The sequence below is a fragment of the Plecotus auritus genome (assembly GCF_963455305.1).
Source record: "Plecotus auritus genome assembly, chromosome: 14".
Lineage (NCBI taxonomy): Eukaryota > Metazoa > Chordata > Mammalia > Chiroptera > Vespertilionidae > Plecotus > Plecotus auritus.
In genome coordinates, this window is record NC_137780.1 from 9,079,300 (window position 1) to 9,096,435 (window position 17,136).

General features: G+C 41.6%; 1 protein-coding gene across 1 annotated transcript in view; it reads right to left on the reverse strand.

Moving 5' to 3' along the window:
* Positions 1 to 280: 280 nt before the first annotated feature.
* Positions 281 to 17,136, reverse strand: part of LYPLAL1 (lysophospholipase like 1) — a 64,854-nt gene continuing 47,998 nt past the window's right edge. The window contains exon 6 of the mRNA XM_080651157.1: positions 281 to 1,647. Within this exon, the coding sequence (XP_080507283.1) occupies positions 1,636 to 1,647 (12 nt within the window). The 3' untranslated portion in view covers positions 281 to 1,635. The remainder of the gene's footprint in view (positions 1,648 to 17,136) is intronic.

The following is a 17,136-nucleotide window of genomic DNA, read 5'->3' on the forward strand; positions in this document are numbered from 1 at the left end:
CCACGTGGAAGAGGCGAGGCCTGGCCTTGGTTTATGACCCTCCTCAACTTTTGGTCCAACTGAGTCTGACTCCATCCTGAGCAGGATCACAGGGGAAGAGCTATTGCTTTTGGACTGAAGGAGCATGCGATGCCCAGCATTCCAAATGCATAGGAGAAGCAGCTGGGCCACCCAATGAGCTCTTAACCCTGGACCGTAAATAACCAGCACAAACCAGAACTTTCCCGAGTGAAGAAACTTATGAATTTCGCTTGACAGATGTTTAAGGATTTTTTTTTTTACATTGCACTTTTTTAATATAACAAACAAAGCAAACCTTCTTTAGTTTGGATTCTGTTACTCATTCTTCAGGGGCAAAGACGGCACTAAAATGAATGAACATATATTGACTATAAGGTACGAAAGAACTGTGACCCGTTCGTTACCTCAAGAGTTTGCTTTTGCGTAAGAAGGCATTACTACTACTGAAAAGAATGATATATTGTTGAGAAAAACTAGCATATTGGGTATAATGCTAGATGCTTCTTTGCTGTGTCTCATTTAATATTCAGTGTTAAGTTAGAAAGCAAGTTCATAGAAGATGGTGTATTATGCCCAGGTTCATTCCTCGTGGACCCAGGGTTCTGACCTAGGAGTGCCTCTCTATAAGTTTCTGGCCTTTCCACTACCCATTTTCTTTATTTTATGGAAAATTTAAATTAAGGTTAAGTCTACTCATATGTTAGGCATTTGTTTGTCATAAAGAGAGGGAGTTGGCCAAGTGGGGTAACAACCCAGCATGCATGGGGAGGTGTCCGGGTGTTCAGGGTAGCAGTAAATAATAGCCTTTTCTTCTCCTCTCGTGCTCAGATCCACTTAGAAATCAGACCCAGATGGAGATGAAAATGTCAGCTTTATTACTGATAAAGAGAATTGCATAACGTGACTTTAGATGTGTTGATGACAGGGCCTTGTTGGTCCATTGGAGGTCTAGATCCTGGCCGGCCTGCCTACGGGACCCTTCAGAACTAGGGAATAGGATTCCTGCCTCTCATTGGTCTGGACTTGTGTCTTTCGTGCATCAATTGTACTTGGTTGAGAAATATGGACCAGGTATGCAATCTACCAATCAGATCACTCAATTTGTCTTCTGGTACAAGTAACAGATGGGGTGAACAGCCAGGACTGCTAGGCTGGCACAAGTTTTTTAGAGAACTCGGGGGCTAACTGAAAAGCAGTTCTCTCTTAACATCCTCCAGTACTTTCTTTTCTTAACCATTGAACCTGAGATAAACTCGATGTATGATTAGCTGCTCCCCCTAACACACACACAGGGGATCCCCTCGAGAGTCCAACTCCTGTCCTCATAAAACCCTACCCACTCTAAAACCTCAATCCATAGTGTGCTGTTTAGATTTTGTCATCAGGAAGCACTGAAATGGGTCCAATTTTATACCAATCAAGTTAATGCCAAGCCCAGTTCTATCCTAGGATGCAAATTTTGTCCTTACTCTATTTCCTATTTCAAATTATGTCAAGACACATAGCTCTGTTATCAGAGCAAATACATAAAACAAAATGACACAACACGGATCCTTCCATTGCACAGAGTGAGTCAAGATAAGAGATGTCTCAAATTTGATTGTAGAGTCCCTTTCATGACCAGATCTGCAGGGAGTAAAGTAAAAATGTCCTCGCTGTAAGTTAAAATGCAGTAAAACGTCAGTTCATAATCATTAAAACCAGAAACCATGCTCCCCCAATCTGATTGTCACTCCAATGCCTGGGCAGAGTTGAGACTCCTTCAGTAACTGCAGGTGAGAATGGATGAAGTTCCTTTAGGACCCTGGAGGTTGAGCAGTCTAAACACCCTGAGATGCTAGTCTCCCTACCCAGAATATTCAAATGCTTCCCAGTTGTCATTGGATTTCCCCTTTGGACCCTATGATTCTGAAACCAAGGTATACTAAAAATGAGCTCTCTCTGAAGATCGAAAGCTAAGTGAATAAAGGAATGAATGGTAAATTCATGACAAGTAGGCCTCTTAAGACCTGTATCATGGTTGCTACCATGGCATCTGCCCATGGGATTGTAGGAACAATAACAACTCAGGTACATTTTTCCAGGTGGAAAATCCCATTGGGCTCATTTTTCACTGGTCTTGCTGTTGATGCTTCTGGGGTCTCTCTTGTTAAGACCTATTCCTCCACCGTGCGCGCCACAAAGCAGACTCCCTCCTCCACTTCGGAATTTTTCCGCCCTTAAATAATGTGTGCTATACTAGGCAGGAGTGGGGTGATTCTATCCAGACGGTGTTCTCCCCTTTGGCCCATTTCTCACTGATAGAGCTGTTGTGGTTTCTGGGGTCTCTCTTGTTAACACCTATTCCTCCCACCAGACCCACGTCGAACCCAGACCCACCCTGTTCATCAATGTCCTGCCTGGCTTTCCTTCGGGAACTCCCTCCTCCCTGTGCCTTCCTTTGTATTTCTCACTAGGCATGTTCTTTCCAGGCCTGGGCCACACTGCAGCCCCGCCCCCCTTGCCACACTGTGTCATCACCAAGGTCACATAATAGTCAGTGCTCAGTCTTCAAGGGCTGGTTTGCCAGTTCACGTACTGACTCAACCAGTAACTTCTTGGATTTCACACGACATCGTACCATTTGGAGTCATTGTTGGACAAGGGTTTCATGGTAGTGGAAAGACTGTGACCCAGTTAGAAGATCTGCCCCTTAATGCATCTTTTGTAAATCTATTGATTCCTGTCTGAGCAGGGAAAAGTTCAACGATCACATGAAAATGAGCAAGCGAGCAGATTCAATCACAGTGATTGGATTAAGTGGCAGTAGGGAAAATGCGGTGATTTAACTCCAGGCCTAAATAGAAAGAGTTAAAATATCACGATGTATTCTGGGAACATACTTGAGGGGCTGCCAAGATTTCCATTATAATTCTTTCATGTCAGGAGTTTACATTCTGTCACATTTAGTTTGGCTATAAATTGGAATATAATACCTAAATCTCACTTTTCAGTTGAGACCTTATCATTTTAAAATGATTATATGTGCTAACACATGAAAACACACATACACACACACACACACTCGCACACACACTGCAAGTCACAAACACATAGTGAAAGTCACAAACACACTTCTGTAACAAAATCCTCTCTCTCTATCCCAAGATAGTGCTTCTTTGTTAAAGGGGATCTCCCTAAACCATCTTCACATTTCCAGCCTCCCCGTCTACTTCTGCAACCCCATCTCTTCATCTATTTACTCATTTATTAATTCGACAAACGCACTGCGCACTTACTATGTCCCAGGAGCTACGCTGGAAACACAACCAGAGCCAGCAGGCAGCAGAGGCAGCACGCATGTCTCAGCGCTCCTGTTTATTTTATAATTTCCTAACCTGTAAACTGGAAATAATACGTTTCCGGTCACAGTGCCTGCCACATAGTAAACTCGGAGTGAAGGCTAACAGTTATTATCTGACAGGCTCCCTGGCTAGGCCAGGGACAGCACGGTGTAGACAGACAAATCAAAAGATAATGAAAGTAATTTCTCCTGATGTACAAAAGTCCTGGGCCAGACCCTCCTCAATACGTACTCCGCACACATTTGAACACCTTCTCAAGGTCATTCACTCTACATGCAAGGTAACATCTGCCATGTTCTTTCTCTTCTAATTAACTTCTGTTTGAATTCACATGGACAATGGCCAAGATATATTTGTCTAAATAATGGTACTAAGGTTATATGTTCATCTTCATAATCCAATAGCCTTATTTTATATTAAGCTTATTATATTTTAAATGGCTAATAAAATTGTTAAATAATATTTATATTGTTATTAATCTGTGCTGGTATAGGTAAAATAGGGCCCTATTATTTTATGGTCTACTATTTGATTTTCAGTGATAGTCTCAACATGGTAAGACCAGATAGTATGCACAAAGTTTGCACTAGTTCTAGAACTTGCCTCAAAAGCTAAGAAATGCTAATTGGGGTTATTAGGTACAAATTTGCTCATGGACACAATTTCCCCTCAACATGGCCTATGAAGTTCAGAAAAACACTCCTCAGGCAAACAATGGTTCTCTCAAGGAAGGATTATTCTGAAGGTGTTCACCACAGAAACAGGTACCGTGAGATCTGTAATGTCTTTAGAAATCATCTTGCCTACACCTCTCATTTTGAACTTGAGGAAACTGAGGCAGAGAGATGTGAGTGATTTGCCAAAAGCCATACAAACAGTTCATGGCAAGGTCGGGAAGCCAGGCCTACAGATATATTCTCATTCACAGATTTAGTCATTCACTTTTCATTCACTCTATTTCATTCATTCAGTAAGTGTACACCGGGCAACTTTTATGTTCCAGGGATTGCGCTAGATGCTGGGGCTAGCATACACTGGGGAGGAGGTGGCTAGAATATTATACAAGGAAATACAACTAAAATGAAAGTACAGGGTGCTATGAGAACACCCCAGAGAAACCCAAGTTAGCCTTGATACGCCTAGAAAACTTCCTGAAGCAAGAGATGTCTAATATGAAATCTTTAAAAAGATGGAAACCAGACAAAGGGAAGAGGGAAGTAGATAAAACTAGTGGGAAGTTTACAATCGAACTGGGCACAGCAGTAAGAGAACTAATATGATTCTTTATACAAAGTGGAGACATCATTACTGCTCTGAGATAATGCCAGATGTTATCATTATCAATCCTGCCTATGGCATGAAGCTTAGCATCACATTATCCAATAAAATGTGTGGATAAAAATATTTGGGAACTATTGGAAATTTCTCCTTACCACTTTTTTTCCCTCCCACATACAGGGTCTGAAATCATTCTTAAGAGCCATAGTTTGGACGATATGATTCCCAAATTAATGATATTCGGAAAAAAATCGTTTTTTATTGTGCTGGAGAGCAAATATATTTAAACAATGAAATTTGTAGCTTATATGATGTGTATTTTTATTCATGATTTATTCAGCTCACTCAAAATTTTCTTAACCTTGATGTGTAGTAGGGAATTTCCTAGTGTGTATATTCATCTGTGCTGACTTTTTTATTTCACTTTAGCCATCAATTTCCTCTATTATGGAAATAGCCTTACTTTCTATCTAGAATTTTCTATGAACCCAGTTTTAGGAGTGACAACAAAAAACCTTAAAAATGCATTCTCTTGCATTCAACTGGCCTTTCCCTTATTAAAAATTGCACGAAAAATTCAAGTAGATTATTCAATGACAATTCAGTCCATTGCTTTGATACTTTACACTAGCACAGAAGACTAGGGAAGCTTTGAGGTATCTGAGAAGTATTGTTTGTAGAATTATATAAATAAATGGATCCTTTTGGTAGAGATACGTAAGGTGACACTTCTTTGTTAATTGTCTAATCTATAGGTGCTCGATGAAGGTTTCGAATGAATGAATGAATGTCTAAAACCATAAGTGAATATAGGAAATTAGCATGAGGTCTGATGTGCACAATGAAAACCTTGCAGGTATGTGTAAGATAAGCCTTCATACAAAATACAGGCGTTGTTACTTGCTTCAAGATAACGGCGATGCTCTAATTGCTAAGGCTGCCTGTGCCATGAGTCCAGTATCCCATTATCCAATGAAATGTGTTGAGCAAAACCGTGGTAACTGTTGAAATCTTTGCCTCACCCTTTCTTCTTCCCACAGGAAACCACATCTTCTCACATTGAACACCCCTAGACAGTAAGAGCAGTCCCCTGTCTGAGAGAATCTTGAGCTCTCACATGGATAGAATCCAGACACACGTGTTAGTGGATGACTTAAATCATCCCACATGGGATCCCCATAGTTCACATTTTCCTTTTTTTAATTTTTAATGTCCATGTGTTTGTTTGGCTGGAAGTCAAGTTTCATTACATGCTCCTATTATTCCACTGTAGAGCCATTTTATTTATAGGCCATTCACACAAGGACTAATTTCTTTGATAGAGAGGCTGCTAATGCTTATTTAAGCGCACTCTAATGAAAAGAATATTGTTGGAACTACAAATAAATGTCGAACCTCCGAGCTATGCTTTGGTCCTTTCCCTCATCATGGAGCCCCACAGGGTCCACCTAGTCCTTTGGCTCCCGGCACACACATGCGCCGAAGGTGGACAGGAACTTTATTGAACACTGGCAATTTGTATATAAAACAAGCAGGGTGTACTTAATCTCCATGTTGGCGCTGAGATTTCTTTGGGATGCCAAGGCTACACTTGGATTTAAAACTCACATACATAATGAATATGTCTTAGCAAACTGTGTAGGAAGTAGGCAGTTTTATTTGTGAATGCCCCGTGTGTGTGCACATACGTAGTAGAAATGGCAAGCTCGATTTCTGAGCTACTAGGCACAAACATTTTGGGTCCAGTGACCCGCTCCAAGGCTGGACGTAAAATAGATGGTCTGAAACATTAAAATCGCGTTGCTGTCAAGTCAGATCCTGGCCTGTTTCCCCACACTGATCCGCAGGTAATTAGATTATGTTGTGTAAACAAAGGCTTGGCCTGACAACTTTGTCTCCTTCAGCTTGGTCTGGTGGTAATCACAGATGCCTCAGGATTAACGTTAGAATGCCTATGCTCTCAGTGAAAGGAGTTTTCTGTTTCAAGAATGTCACCTTTATGGTGCAGATGTTTAATTCTTGCTTACAGATGTAGTTGTGAGCAAATGTATCAGTTAGTGTGTGATTTAATGGTGTGGTTATTTCTTCCACTTCTGGAAAGTGTCTTGTCAGTCATCAGAAACCATATGCTCAGCCCTGCTGGTGTGGCTCAGTGGTTAAGTGTGGACCTATGAACCAGGAGGTCAGGGTTTGATTCCTGGTCAGGGCACATGCCCAGTTGCAGGCTCAATCCCCATTGTGGGGCATGCAGGAAGCAGTTTCTTTCTCTCTCTCCCTCTCCCTTCTTTTCTGAAATCAGTAAAATTATATTTAAAAAAAGAACCATATGACCAAAGTCAAGCCCCAACAATATTTTAATTGAATTAACATTTTCTGTTTCTCCGGACATCTTGGTCGAAGTGGATTATGGTGTACACATATGAGAGATCTTGTATTTCACTATGTAAGAACTACATAGAAAGCCAGCGTGAAAAATGAATACTTTATGACAATCATTTTGGGTTGCTTCATCTTTTGGCTATTGTGAATAATGCTGCTACGTACAGGGGGGTACAAATATCTCTTTGAGACCCCGCTTTCATTTTTTTCTTTTCTTTTGGATATACACACAGAAGGGGAATGGCTTGCTCATACAGTAACTCCATGTCTACTTTCCTGAGGAAGTGTCATGCTGTTCCATAGCAGCTGCACCATTGACACGTACACCAACAGTGCACAAAGATTCCAGTTTCGCCACATCCTCGCCAACACTTGTCTTTTTTTTTTTTTTTTTACAGTAGCCATCCCAATGGTTGTGAGGTCCCGTAGCTCACTGTGGTGTTGATTTGCATTTCCCTAATGACTAGTGATGCTGAGCATCTTTTCACATGCTTCCTGGCCATTTACTAGCATACATCTTCTTTGGAGAAATGTCTCCTCAAGTCCTTTGTCGACTTTTTAATTTGTTGTTGTTGTTGTTGGGTCGTAGTTCTTTATAGTCTGGAAGTTAACCCACCCATCAGATATATGATTTGCAAACATTTTCTCCCATTGTGTAGGTTGCCTTTCACTGTGTGGATTGTGTCCTTTGATGTACAGAAGTTTTTGCTTTTGATATAGCCCAATTTATATTTACTTTTGTTGCCTATGCTTTTGGTGTCATATCCAAGAAATCATTGCCAAATCCAAAGTTAATAAGTTTTCTCCCATGTTTTCCTCTGAAGAATTTTATAGCCTAGCTCTTATGTTTAGGTATTTGATCCATTTGAGTTAGTTTTTGTATATGACGTAATGTAAGAGTCCAACTTTATGTTACACTGCTTTTAAAAAATGTGTGTGTGTGTGTGTATGCACGCGTGTTTAAATAAACTGTGGTGGGGCTGCCTGGGATTGGGCATTCCTGTTGATTTACAGAAGAGCTGAGTCATCTAGAGAAGAGAACACCACTTTATCCAATTCTGTGTAATAAATATCTGCCTAAAACCCGCAGGCTTTGGGTGACAGAGGTGATACCTGTTTATTTACAAGGAAAAGTATTTGTTTCTGAAACAAACACCTTATGACAGCTAAGACGTTAACATTTAAAATTTCAAGTTTCCTTTGTTTCCTGAAACCAGATGGCAATTTTTATGGAAGAAAAATACCTATAATAGAAACATGTAATTTGAAATACACATATATGGACAGATTCTATAGTGAAAATTCTGTACTAAGTATTCTCTATCTGTGTGTCATGGGGAACAAAGGGAGAAAGATCTCTCTTTCTCAAAGCACTTAATATTTAGTGAAAATAAGACAGCTAGTGCCTGCCACATAGAAATAATTACATATACACACTGGTAGTTGTTTGGCATAGCTTTTACCCTTATGAGAACATACATGTAGCTGCCAATAGAGATTGATGTTTGCCATGTAAGGGAGGCATGTCAAACTTGTCAAGAAATGCCAGAGAGGCTGCAAAGAAGTTGGTGCAGACAAAACATCAGTCTGATGGTACTTCTCCAGAGTGTTTTCCCATCTAGTTAAAAAATGAAGATCCTGTTTTTTTATTATTATTATTTTATTTTATTGCTTAAAGTATTACAAAGGGTATAGTACATATGTCTCCTTTTCCCCCCATTGACCTTTCCCCAGTGTTCCCTACCCCCCAGTATCTTGCATCCATTGGTTATGCTTATATGCATGCATACAAGTCCTTTGGTTGATCTCTTATCTCCCCCTGCTCAACCCTCCCCAGCCTTCCTGCTGTATTTTGACAGTCTGTTCGATGCTGCTCTGCCTCTGTATCTATTTTTGTTCATCAGTTTATTATGTTCTTTATTATCCATAAATGAGTGAGATCATGTGGTATTTTTTTTCATTGACTGGCTTATTTCACTTCGCATAATGGTAACTATTATTTTTATTGATTTCAGACAGGAAGGGAGAGGGAGAGAGAGATATACTGTAGAAACATCAATGATGAGAGAGAATCATTGATCAGCTACCTCCTGCATGCCCCTACTGGGGACTGAGCCTGCAACTTGGGCACGTGTCCCAACCAGGAATCGAACCATGACCTCTTGTGTCATAGATCAATGCTCAACCACTGAACAACACAGGCCAGGCAAAAAATGAAGATATTTTTACTTTCATGTTTTCTAGTTTGGGTGGTATTATTTAAAAAAAATAGAAAGTAAAGGTATAATAATGAACATTTTCTATCATTTACTAGTGACATTTGTCCCTTAAAAATTACACATCTATATGCACACATATATGCAATGTATGTCATACATGTAACATATATTCCATACTATGTGTTTATTAATATGCATGCTTGTATGCATGTATCCATAATTTTTATATCAAGCTAATCTCTTCCTGAAAGAAAATACAAATATTTTTAGGGCAGAGAAAGACTAAATGGAGATAGATAGCATGGGTTTTGATGTCTTCATATTCATGCATTGTTTTAAAGCTTAGGAAAGTTCTCGCCGCTGCTTATAATTGCAGTGTTTGATGTTTGCAATGTTCTCCTGTAACATGTTTCAAACGACCCTGCCTACATTCTCGTCATCTGGATCTCATCCCTAGGCATGCAAGATATTCACCCACGTGGCCCTCCATCTGTACAAAATTGTTAGGGGATCTTAAGGATGATTTACTTAAAATTCCAAGCATTTCAATATTCTGGCAAGAGAGAGACTAATTTAAAAGTAGAATCCTATTTCTTTAGAGATGCTCCATACAAGTTCATTGTTATGTTAGTGGTTTCATTAGCTATTTTCAAGGATTACTATAACCAAAGTTTGACAAGTGGTTTTTTGAAAGGGCCTCTAAAAATGACTTCTGCATCTGAACCATGTCCACTTGGGTGGGTGGCCAAGTGGGATTCTGCGAATCCAGCATAATGACTGAATTGGGACTTGCCCTGGCGTGGTTCTCCTACAGAATTCAGCTCTTCATCTAGAAGTGCCCTTATGAAAACAACCTCCCACCAGCACCCTAGAAGGCTTCTTTGTACCAATCCCTGGGGATTTAAACTAAACAAATATAGATCCGAGCTGAGCAATTAGATAGCTCTTCAGTTGTTAAGAACCAACTGAGGTAACAGAATTAGGTTAAAGAAGACATCGAAGGAGGCAGATGATTACATTTGGGGATTGGAAGTTGTCTTCTAAATTTTGATTACCATTATACCTAAGATTTTTATGTGAGATTAGCTTTGTATGTCTTTTCCCTGTATTTTGCTTTTAGATGCTATTGAAATAGATGGTCAGGACAATACAATCCTAGCTAAACTAATTTTCTTTTGACGAATGGATTGACATTGTTAAACCAATCAAATAGCAGCAAGAAATGACCTGGCAGTTATTAGTGGTTGAATCGTAGAACTAACTCAGGTCTTTTGTTCTTGTTTTCAAAACGTCCTCCTACACAATGGTTCATGACAGTCCATAAGAGCAAACTTGGAAAAATTAGGAGAAACACAGATTTAAATATTAACCAAAAGGAAAAATGGTCTGCTATAGGCTATTTGCGCCTCCCTCATCAAATTCATATGTGACAATCCTAATGCCCCATGGGATGAGAGGAGGGGATGAGGGCCTTTGGTAATTAGGTCATGAATAGGTGATTAGGTCATGAGGGAGGAGCCCTGGTGAATGGGATTAGTGTCTTCATAGAAGAGGCCCTTGAGCAATCCCTCTCCCCTGTCACCATGAGAGGACACAGCCAGAAGTTGTCAGTCTGCAACCTAGACAAGGATTTCTGCCAGAACCCGACCATACTGGCACCTTGATCTTAAACTTCCAGACTCCAGGAATGTGAGAAATAAATTTCCCTTGTTTATTATCCACCCAATCTGTAGTATTTTGTTACAGCAGCTTTAAGGACCTACGACAGAGACTATGTTTTCTATTTCATGTTGTTCCAAAGCATCCAAACTGATAAAATGTCCTTTAAAAATAGACATTAAGGAATGTGTTATTATTTAAACATATACTATTCTCCTTTAAGAAAACCATATTGTGGAGAAAGAGTGATACAATAACATTCCCCCTTTGCTTCTATAAGGTGTCAAAATCCAAGGATTATTTTTTAATGTCATCCTTCAACCAATTATTTTCATTGCCAAGTCCTATACAATCTAAAAACATTCCTGTGGCACTTTTCCAAAACCATTTGTACAGCAAAAGTTTCCATTTAAAGTCTATGTTTTCCTTCTCAGATGGGACACAGTAAATTTAAGGAAGAGTGGGCTGTTGAATGTGCAAGACGAGAAAATTCTCAAACACAACTGAGCCAAATGAACAAAAAGATGCAAAAAAAAAAAAATAGCATTGCAAATGTTAGTACTTAAAAGTCGGAAGGAACCCAAGTTCATTTCACAAACTAAGAAATATTAGCCAGGAAAAATATAATTTAGGTCAGAGTCCAAACACACCAGAAATCAACACCCAACTCCTGTTTTTGAAAGAGGAAGACAGAGTGCCAGGAAGTAAGTGGAGGTCATTCTGAAAAGATCGCATCCCTTCTGATCAGATTTAGATCTCCTCCAAGGGGGCACGGACATGCCACACTAGAGTGTAAACTCCCTCAGGGCAGGGGTGTCCATCTGTGAGAGCTCATTGAATAAATAAATACATATTCTGTAATCTTGGTGGAATCGGGCCCCACCACAGGGATTTGAATAGTTTAGGAAGAACAAATGTGGTTTTCTCCATATATCACTGCCCCAGCAGAAAGACAGAAGAGTTGGCCTAAGATTCAAACTAAAATACATAGAGCCTGACCGGCGTGGCTCAGTGGTTGAATAATAGAATCCTTTTTATTTACTCCTTATCCTTCATAGCCTGGTTGACTATGAACCCAGAGGTCATCGTTCAATTCCCAGTCAGGGCACATGCCTGGGTTGAGGGCTCGATCCCTCATGCATGAGGCAGCCGACCAATCATTCTCTCTCAACATTGATGTTTCTATCTCTCTCTCCCTCTCCTTTCCTCCATGAAATCAATAAAAATATATCTAAAATACATATAAACATATTGTTCACACAGGCAGAGAACTTTGGCTAAGTATGACTTCATCCTCAGGTAACAGTTCTGAAAACGAGGATGAAAGGAGAAGACAACTGGGAGATTTCTGGGAAAGGTTATGTTACTTCACAAAGAAGCGAGGAGACCTTTCTCGTGTCACACCTTCTCTTTCTTCTTGCACTGAATTCTGGGGGGTGAGAATGCATTGGTTGGCCCTCTGGTAGCCATTTGGCAACCATAGGATGACAACTGTCAGGAAAAAGGCCAATATGCAGGGAATGGCAGAATGAACAGATAGAAAAGGCTGGGTCTTGAATGACAGTGTTGACAGCTACACCAAACCTAAGAACACTTCTCCAACTGCACTATCTGAGATTAACTGTTTTCACTCTTTAGGTCATAGTCGATCAGAATTTCTACAGCCATAATCACTCTGTTCTGATCATTTTAATTTTTAATGTTTCAGAAGTCAGAAGGTATTTTATTATCATACAAGGTAAGACATTTATGAATTCAGTTGACCAGGCAAGGAAAAAACAAAAGGCTAAAATAAGGCTATGCCAACGATAGTAGGGATTTAAAAAGGGGATATGTAAGAACCACTTCAGAGATGGACTCAAGGTAGATATCCAGCAAGGAAGACTGGGTCTGGTGTTCAGAAGCAAGATTAGTTTCAGTTGCAAATATGTGAGTCAGACACATAGAGGGGAGTGTTTGACGCTTTCTATGGTGTAAAGACTCCCACCATGGCCAATTTCAAGGCACCAGCTTGTAAAATTTCTGAAAATTTTACAGTTGGGAGCCAGCAATAGCTGGCTCTAAAGCAACTCAGAAGTAGAATAATCACTATTATTGAAATTGGAGGTACATGCATGAACTCATTACATATGTTTATATTGCATATGTATGTATATAGTATATGTAGAAAATATACATGCACACAAATACAGTTTTAAATGTGTGTATGTATGTAGATACATTTATCCCCAGTTCTTTCCACTGAGGGCCTGGTAACAGTAACACCCTGATAGAATGAGTACACTTACTGTCTAGATCTTGATTTCTAAATTTCATGTTCCATGAAATTAGAACCAGCAGGCCTTGGAGAAATGATTGATTCAGTGGCTAGGGCAAGAAAAGTACAAGATGAGCCTGATACATTTCTCTGAGCTGTAAAATAACACAATGTTCAGAGAATGAAAGGAACATGTGAGAAGGAGACTGGAGCCAACTCAGAGAGACTCCAACTGGCCAATTCTGAGGGACAACCTCAGTATCCAAAACAGAAAAAAAAAATATGACAATGACATGTTGCAACCCATTGGATAGGAAGTTGATTCTGATATGAGTAAATCAATGTTAAAATTTTGATGAGGCATTAGATAACTGCCATAGTCTTCAAATAGGTTTTCAATCCCCTGCGCTCTCTTCTGACCTCCCTGTGCTGCGAAAGTTGGTAAGCTTGTTGTCCCCGAAGCCGCTTAAACTATCCTCATGTCTATTGGATTCTATTTTCTTTCTACGTCTCCTGGTCTTGGTAAAGTGGCCTTATGTAGTAGGTGTCCTGTGGGGGCCAGTGGCAGTGTCTCACTGGTCACCTGAGCAGGGTTCTCAAGGAGTGTCCCTTGTGTGTGTGGAGGGGTGGCCTCCTGTTGTAACTGAGCCTCATTGCTGTTGGCACTTTACTGGGAGGGACTGACCTTCGTGCTGATTGGTTGTGAGGGATCGACCCTTAGGCTGATTGGCTGAGAGGACTGGCCGTGACCACAGTGGAGGAGTTGCTGTGCAGGGCCTGACCCTATGGAGCATAGGATTCGCTTCTGGGGGCGCTGCTGCCTGCTGAGTCTGCCCTTTGAGTGCGTCACTTGGGGAGGTGGCTGGGTGGTGCTCTGGCCTGGTCTGTGCGGCCACTGGGTGTGTTAGTTTTGAGGCCCCTTGAGAGGTGCAGGCCTAGGTCACCTGCTACCTGTGCCCTGCCTGGGCCACCTGGTATGAGCTACAAAGTGATCGGCAGGTGGTTAGCACCTGTGCTGGGCTTGAAGGTGCCTGGGGGAGGCTAAGTTTCGAACTGAGCTCGGCTCCCGCTGGTGCCTGTTTGGGGCTGCTTAGCAAGAGGTCCAGGCATGCCAAGGCCAGGTGCTGCTTGTTTTGTTTGTGGACTCTTGAGAGATTTTAGGAAAGCCCCCACAGCATGAGCGAAGACAGGCCATCTGTATGGAAAAGCCATTGGGTACAGCCTGGATGGGCCCACGAGTTTGGGGGGGGGGGGGGGTGGTCTCAGGGAATCACCAGGGTGAGCCCAACAGCACTGGCCAGGTGGATGGAGACTGTATGTGGGTCACACCTGTGCCTGCAGGGGGAGGGCTCAGCAAGAGAGTAATGGCTTATGCCAGCAGTGCTGTCTGGGAAAAAGCTGCTCCCCACGCCCCCTCCCCCCCCTCCCCACCCCTCGCTGGACAATGCAGTTCCTTTTCTCCCTGTATGTTTTTGGTGCATTTCGAGGTTCTGCCCAGCGCTGGAGCTCAGAGCGAGTAAGGCCTTTACCAGGTAAGTCCGTGCGAGGCCTTCACCAGGAATGCCTGTGACTCCAGCAGCCTGTCTTACTCAGCCACAGTCCCTGTAGGTTTTCAGACAGAAATTATGGGGATTTCTCTTCCTGGCCCTGGACTCCTGGGCTTGGGCGGCGGGGGCGGGGAACCCATGTTGGTGCAAATGGCTCCTCAGGGGTGACCTCCACTGCTGAGATACCTCTCCCAATTTTTAAATGCCACACGTGGGCCTGGGACCTGCCTATTCCATGTCTCTGCTCCTGCTACCAGCCTGTCGTGCCTTCTGTATATCCTTGGTTATAGGACTTACCTGTTCGGCTAGACTTTAGTTGGTTTTCAATGATGGTAGTTCTGTAGTTTAGCTGTAATTCTGATGTGGTTGTGGGCAGAGGTGAGTATTGCATTTACCTACTCTGTCATCTTGACTGGAAGGTCACCATGGTTTTATAAAAGTTTTAAATTTATTGGGTAACAGTAGTTAATAACTGTATATATGTTTAAAGTGTACAATTCTATAATGTATCATCTACACATTGCATTGTGTGCGCACCACCCAAAGTCTAGTCTCCTTCCATCAACATATATTTGACTTTTTACCATCTTCATCCTCCCCAACCTCCCTTCTGCTAACACCCTTACTTTCTGTGTCTATGAGTTTGTTGTGTTAGTTTGTTGCTTTCTGGTTTATGTTCCATGTTATGAGTGAAATCAGAAGGTTGTCCTTTCCATGTGACTTATTTTCCTAAGCGTGATACTCTCAAGACTCATCTTTTGTTATGGCCAAGTAGTATTCCATTGTATATATGAACCACATCTCTTATCCAATCATCCACGTGGATTGTTTCAGGCTTTTGTGTATAATGCTGCAATGAACATAGGAGTACATATATGTTTACGGATAAATGTTTTCAAGTTGTTTGGGTAAATATCCAGAAGGATTGCTACATTATATGGTAACTCTATTCTTAATTTTACATTTCCACCAGCAGTGAATGAAGGTTCCTTTTTCTCCACAACCTTTCCAGTGCTTATTACCCATCTTGTTGATAATGTCATTCTAACAGGTGTGAGGTGGTGTCGCCTTGTGGTTATGATTTGCATTTCCCTAATAGCTAGTGAAGGTGAGCATCTTTTCATACATCTGCTGGCCATTTGCATGTCTTGGTAAAGTGTTTGTTTAGGTCCTCTGCCCATTTTTACTAGGATTGTTTTGTTGTTGTTCAGTTCTTTATATATTTTGGATATTAACCCCTTATTGAAGGTATTGTTTGCAAATACCTGTTATCATTTGGTTTGTTACCTTTTTGTTTTGTTGATGGTTTCTTTTGCTGTTATTTGCCAACATTTTGACTGCAAAGTGTTGTCTTCATAAAAATTAAATCTAAACTCAGGGGGAACTAAGGTGAAAGAAAGGACCACATCCCTGGATTCTTATAAAGTAGATTTCATTGGCTTTCCTTTTGAATTTAACAGTTAAAGAAGCCAGCAGGACATAAGTATGTTATGATCCATTTATTGCATTTCTATTGTGTGCCAATCACTGTACTAGGCACCGAGGAGAAAAAAATAGGTAGCCTTTGTCCTCGAGTTCAAAATTTGGATAACGACAGAAACATGGAGAATAGCAACTTCTGCCAAAGACAAGTGGGTGAGGCACTGGGTTACTCAAAACCTGTGTCCTGAATGTTAAGATACTGTCAGTCAAAGGAGGGGGAGAGGGCATTTCAAGTGGAGGGAATAATATGATAAAAGTTGTGAAAAAGATTGGCATGGCCAGGGAACTGCAGTATGGGGAAGAACTGGGGGAGTGAGTGAGTGTGTATGCGTGCGTCTTCACGTGCACTGTGGGATGGAAGAAAAGAGGGGCAGGATTTTGAAGGAATTTAGTCTTTAGCGAAAAGAATTCTACTTTCATCCTGAAGACAGCGCGGAGCCAGCAGGGGTGGTTAGGAGTGGGGAAGGCCCAGGACACTGGCGGGGCCGGGGAAAGAGCCGACCGAGACACCGGAGGTGGGAGACCCACCAGAGGCACAGACACCACAACCACGGCAGAGCCGACGAGGATGGCTTGGGGGGCAAAGTGGAAGGATGTTGCTTTGAGAGAACATCAAAAGGATCGTTGACGGGCACGATGAAGAAATAAGACGGGGAAGGGCAGCACAGGATACAAAGACATTGTTACGTGGAGGGAAAGTCATTTAAAACGGATCGTACAACAGGTGAAGCGGGTTCAGGAGATGGGTCATAATTCTCAGCTGTGCTGGCTCTGTGCACTCGGTTTCATAAGCCCATTTTACGGGCGAGGGCACAGGGCGTCGGAGAGGTTGTACGTGGCTTTAACCTAAGTCACACGTTTGGGAGGAGTGAAGATGGTGCATTGTTTTGAATGTGGTACATGTGGAGTGGCTGTCGGACAGCCAGGTGGGAGACGCAGCAGGGGTCGGA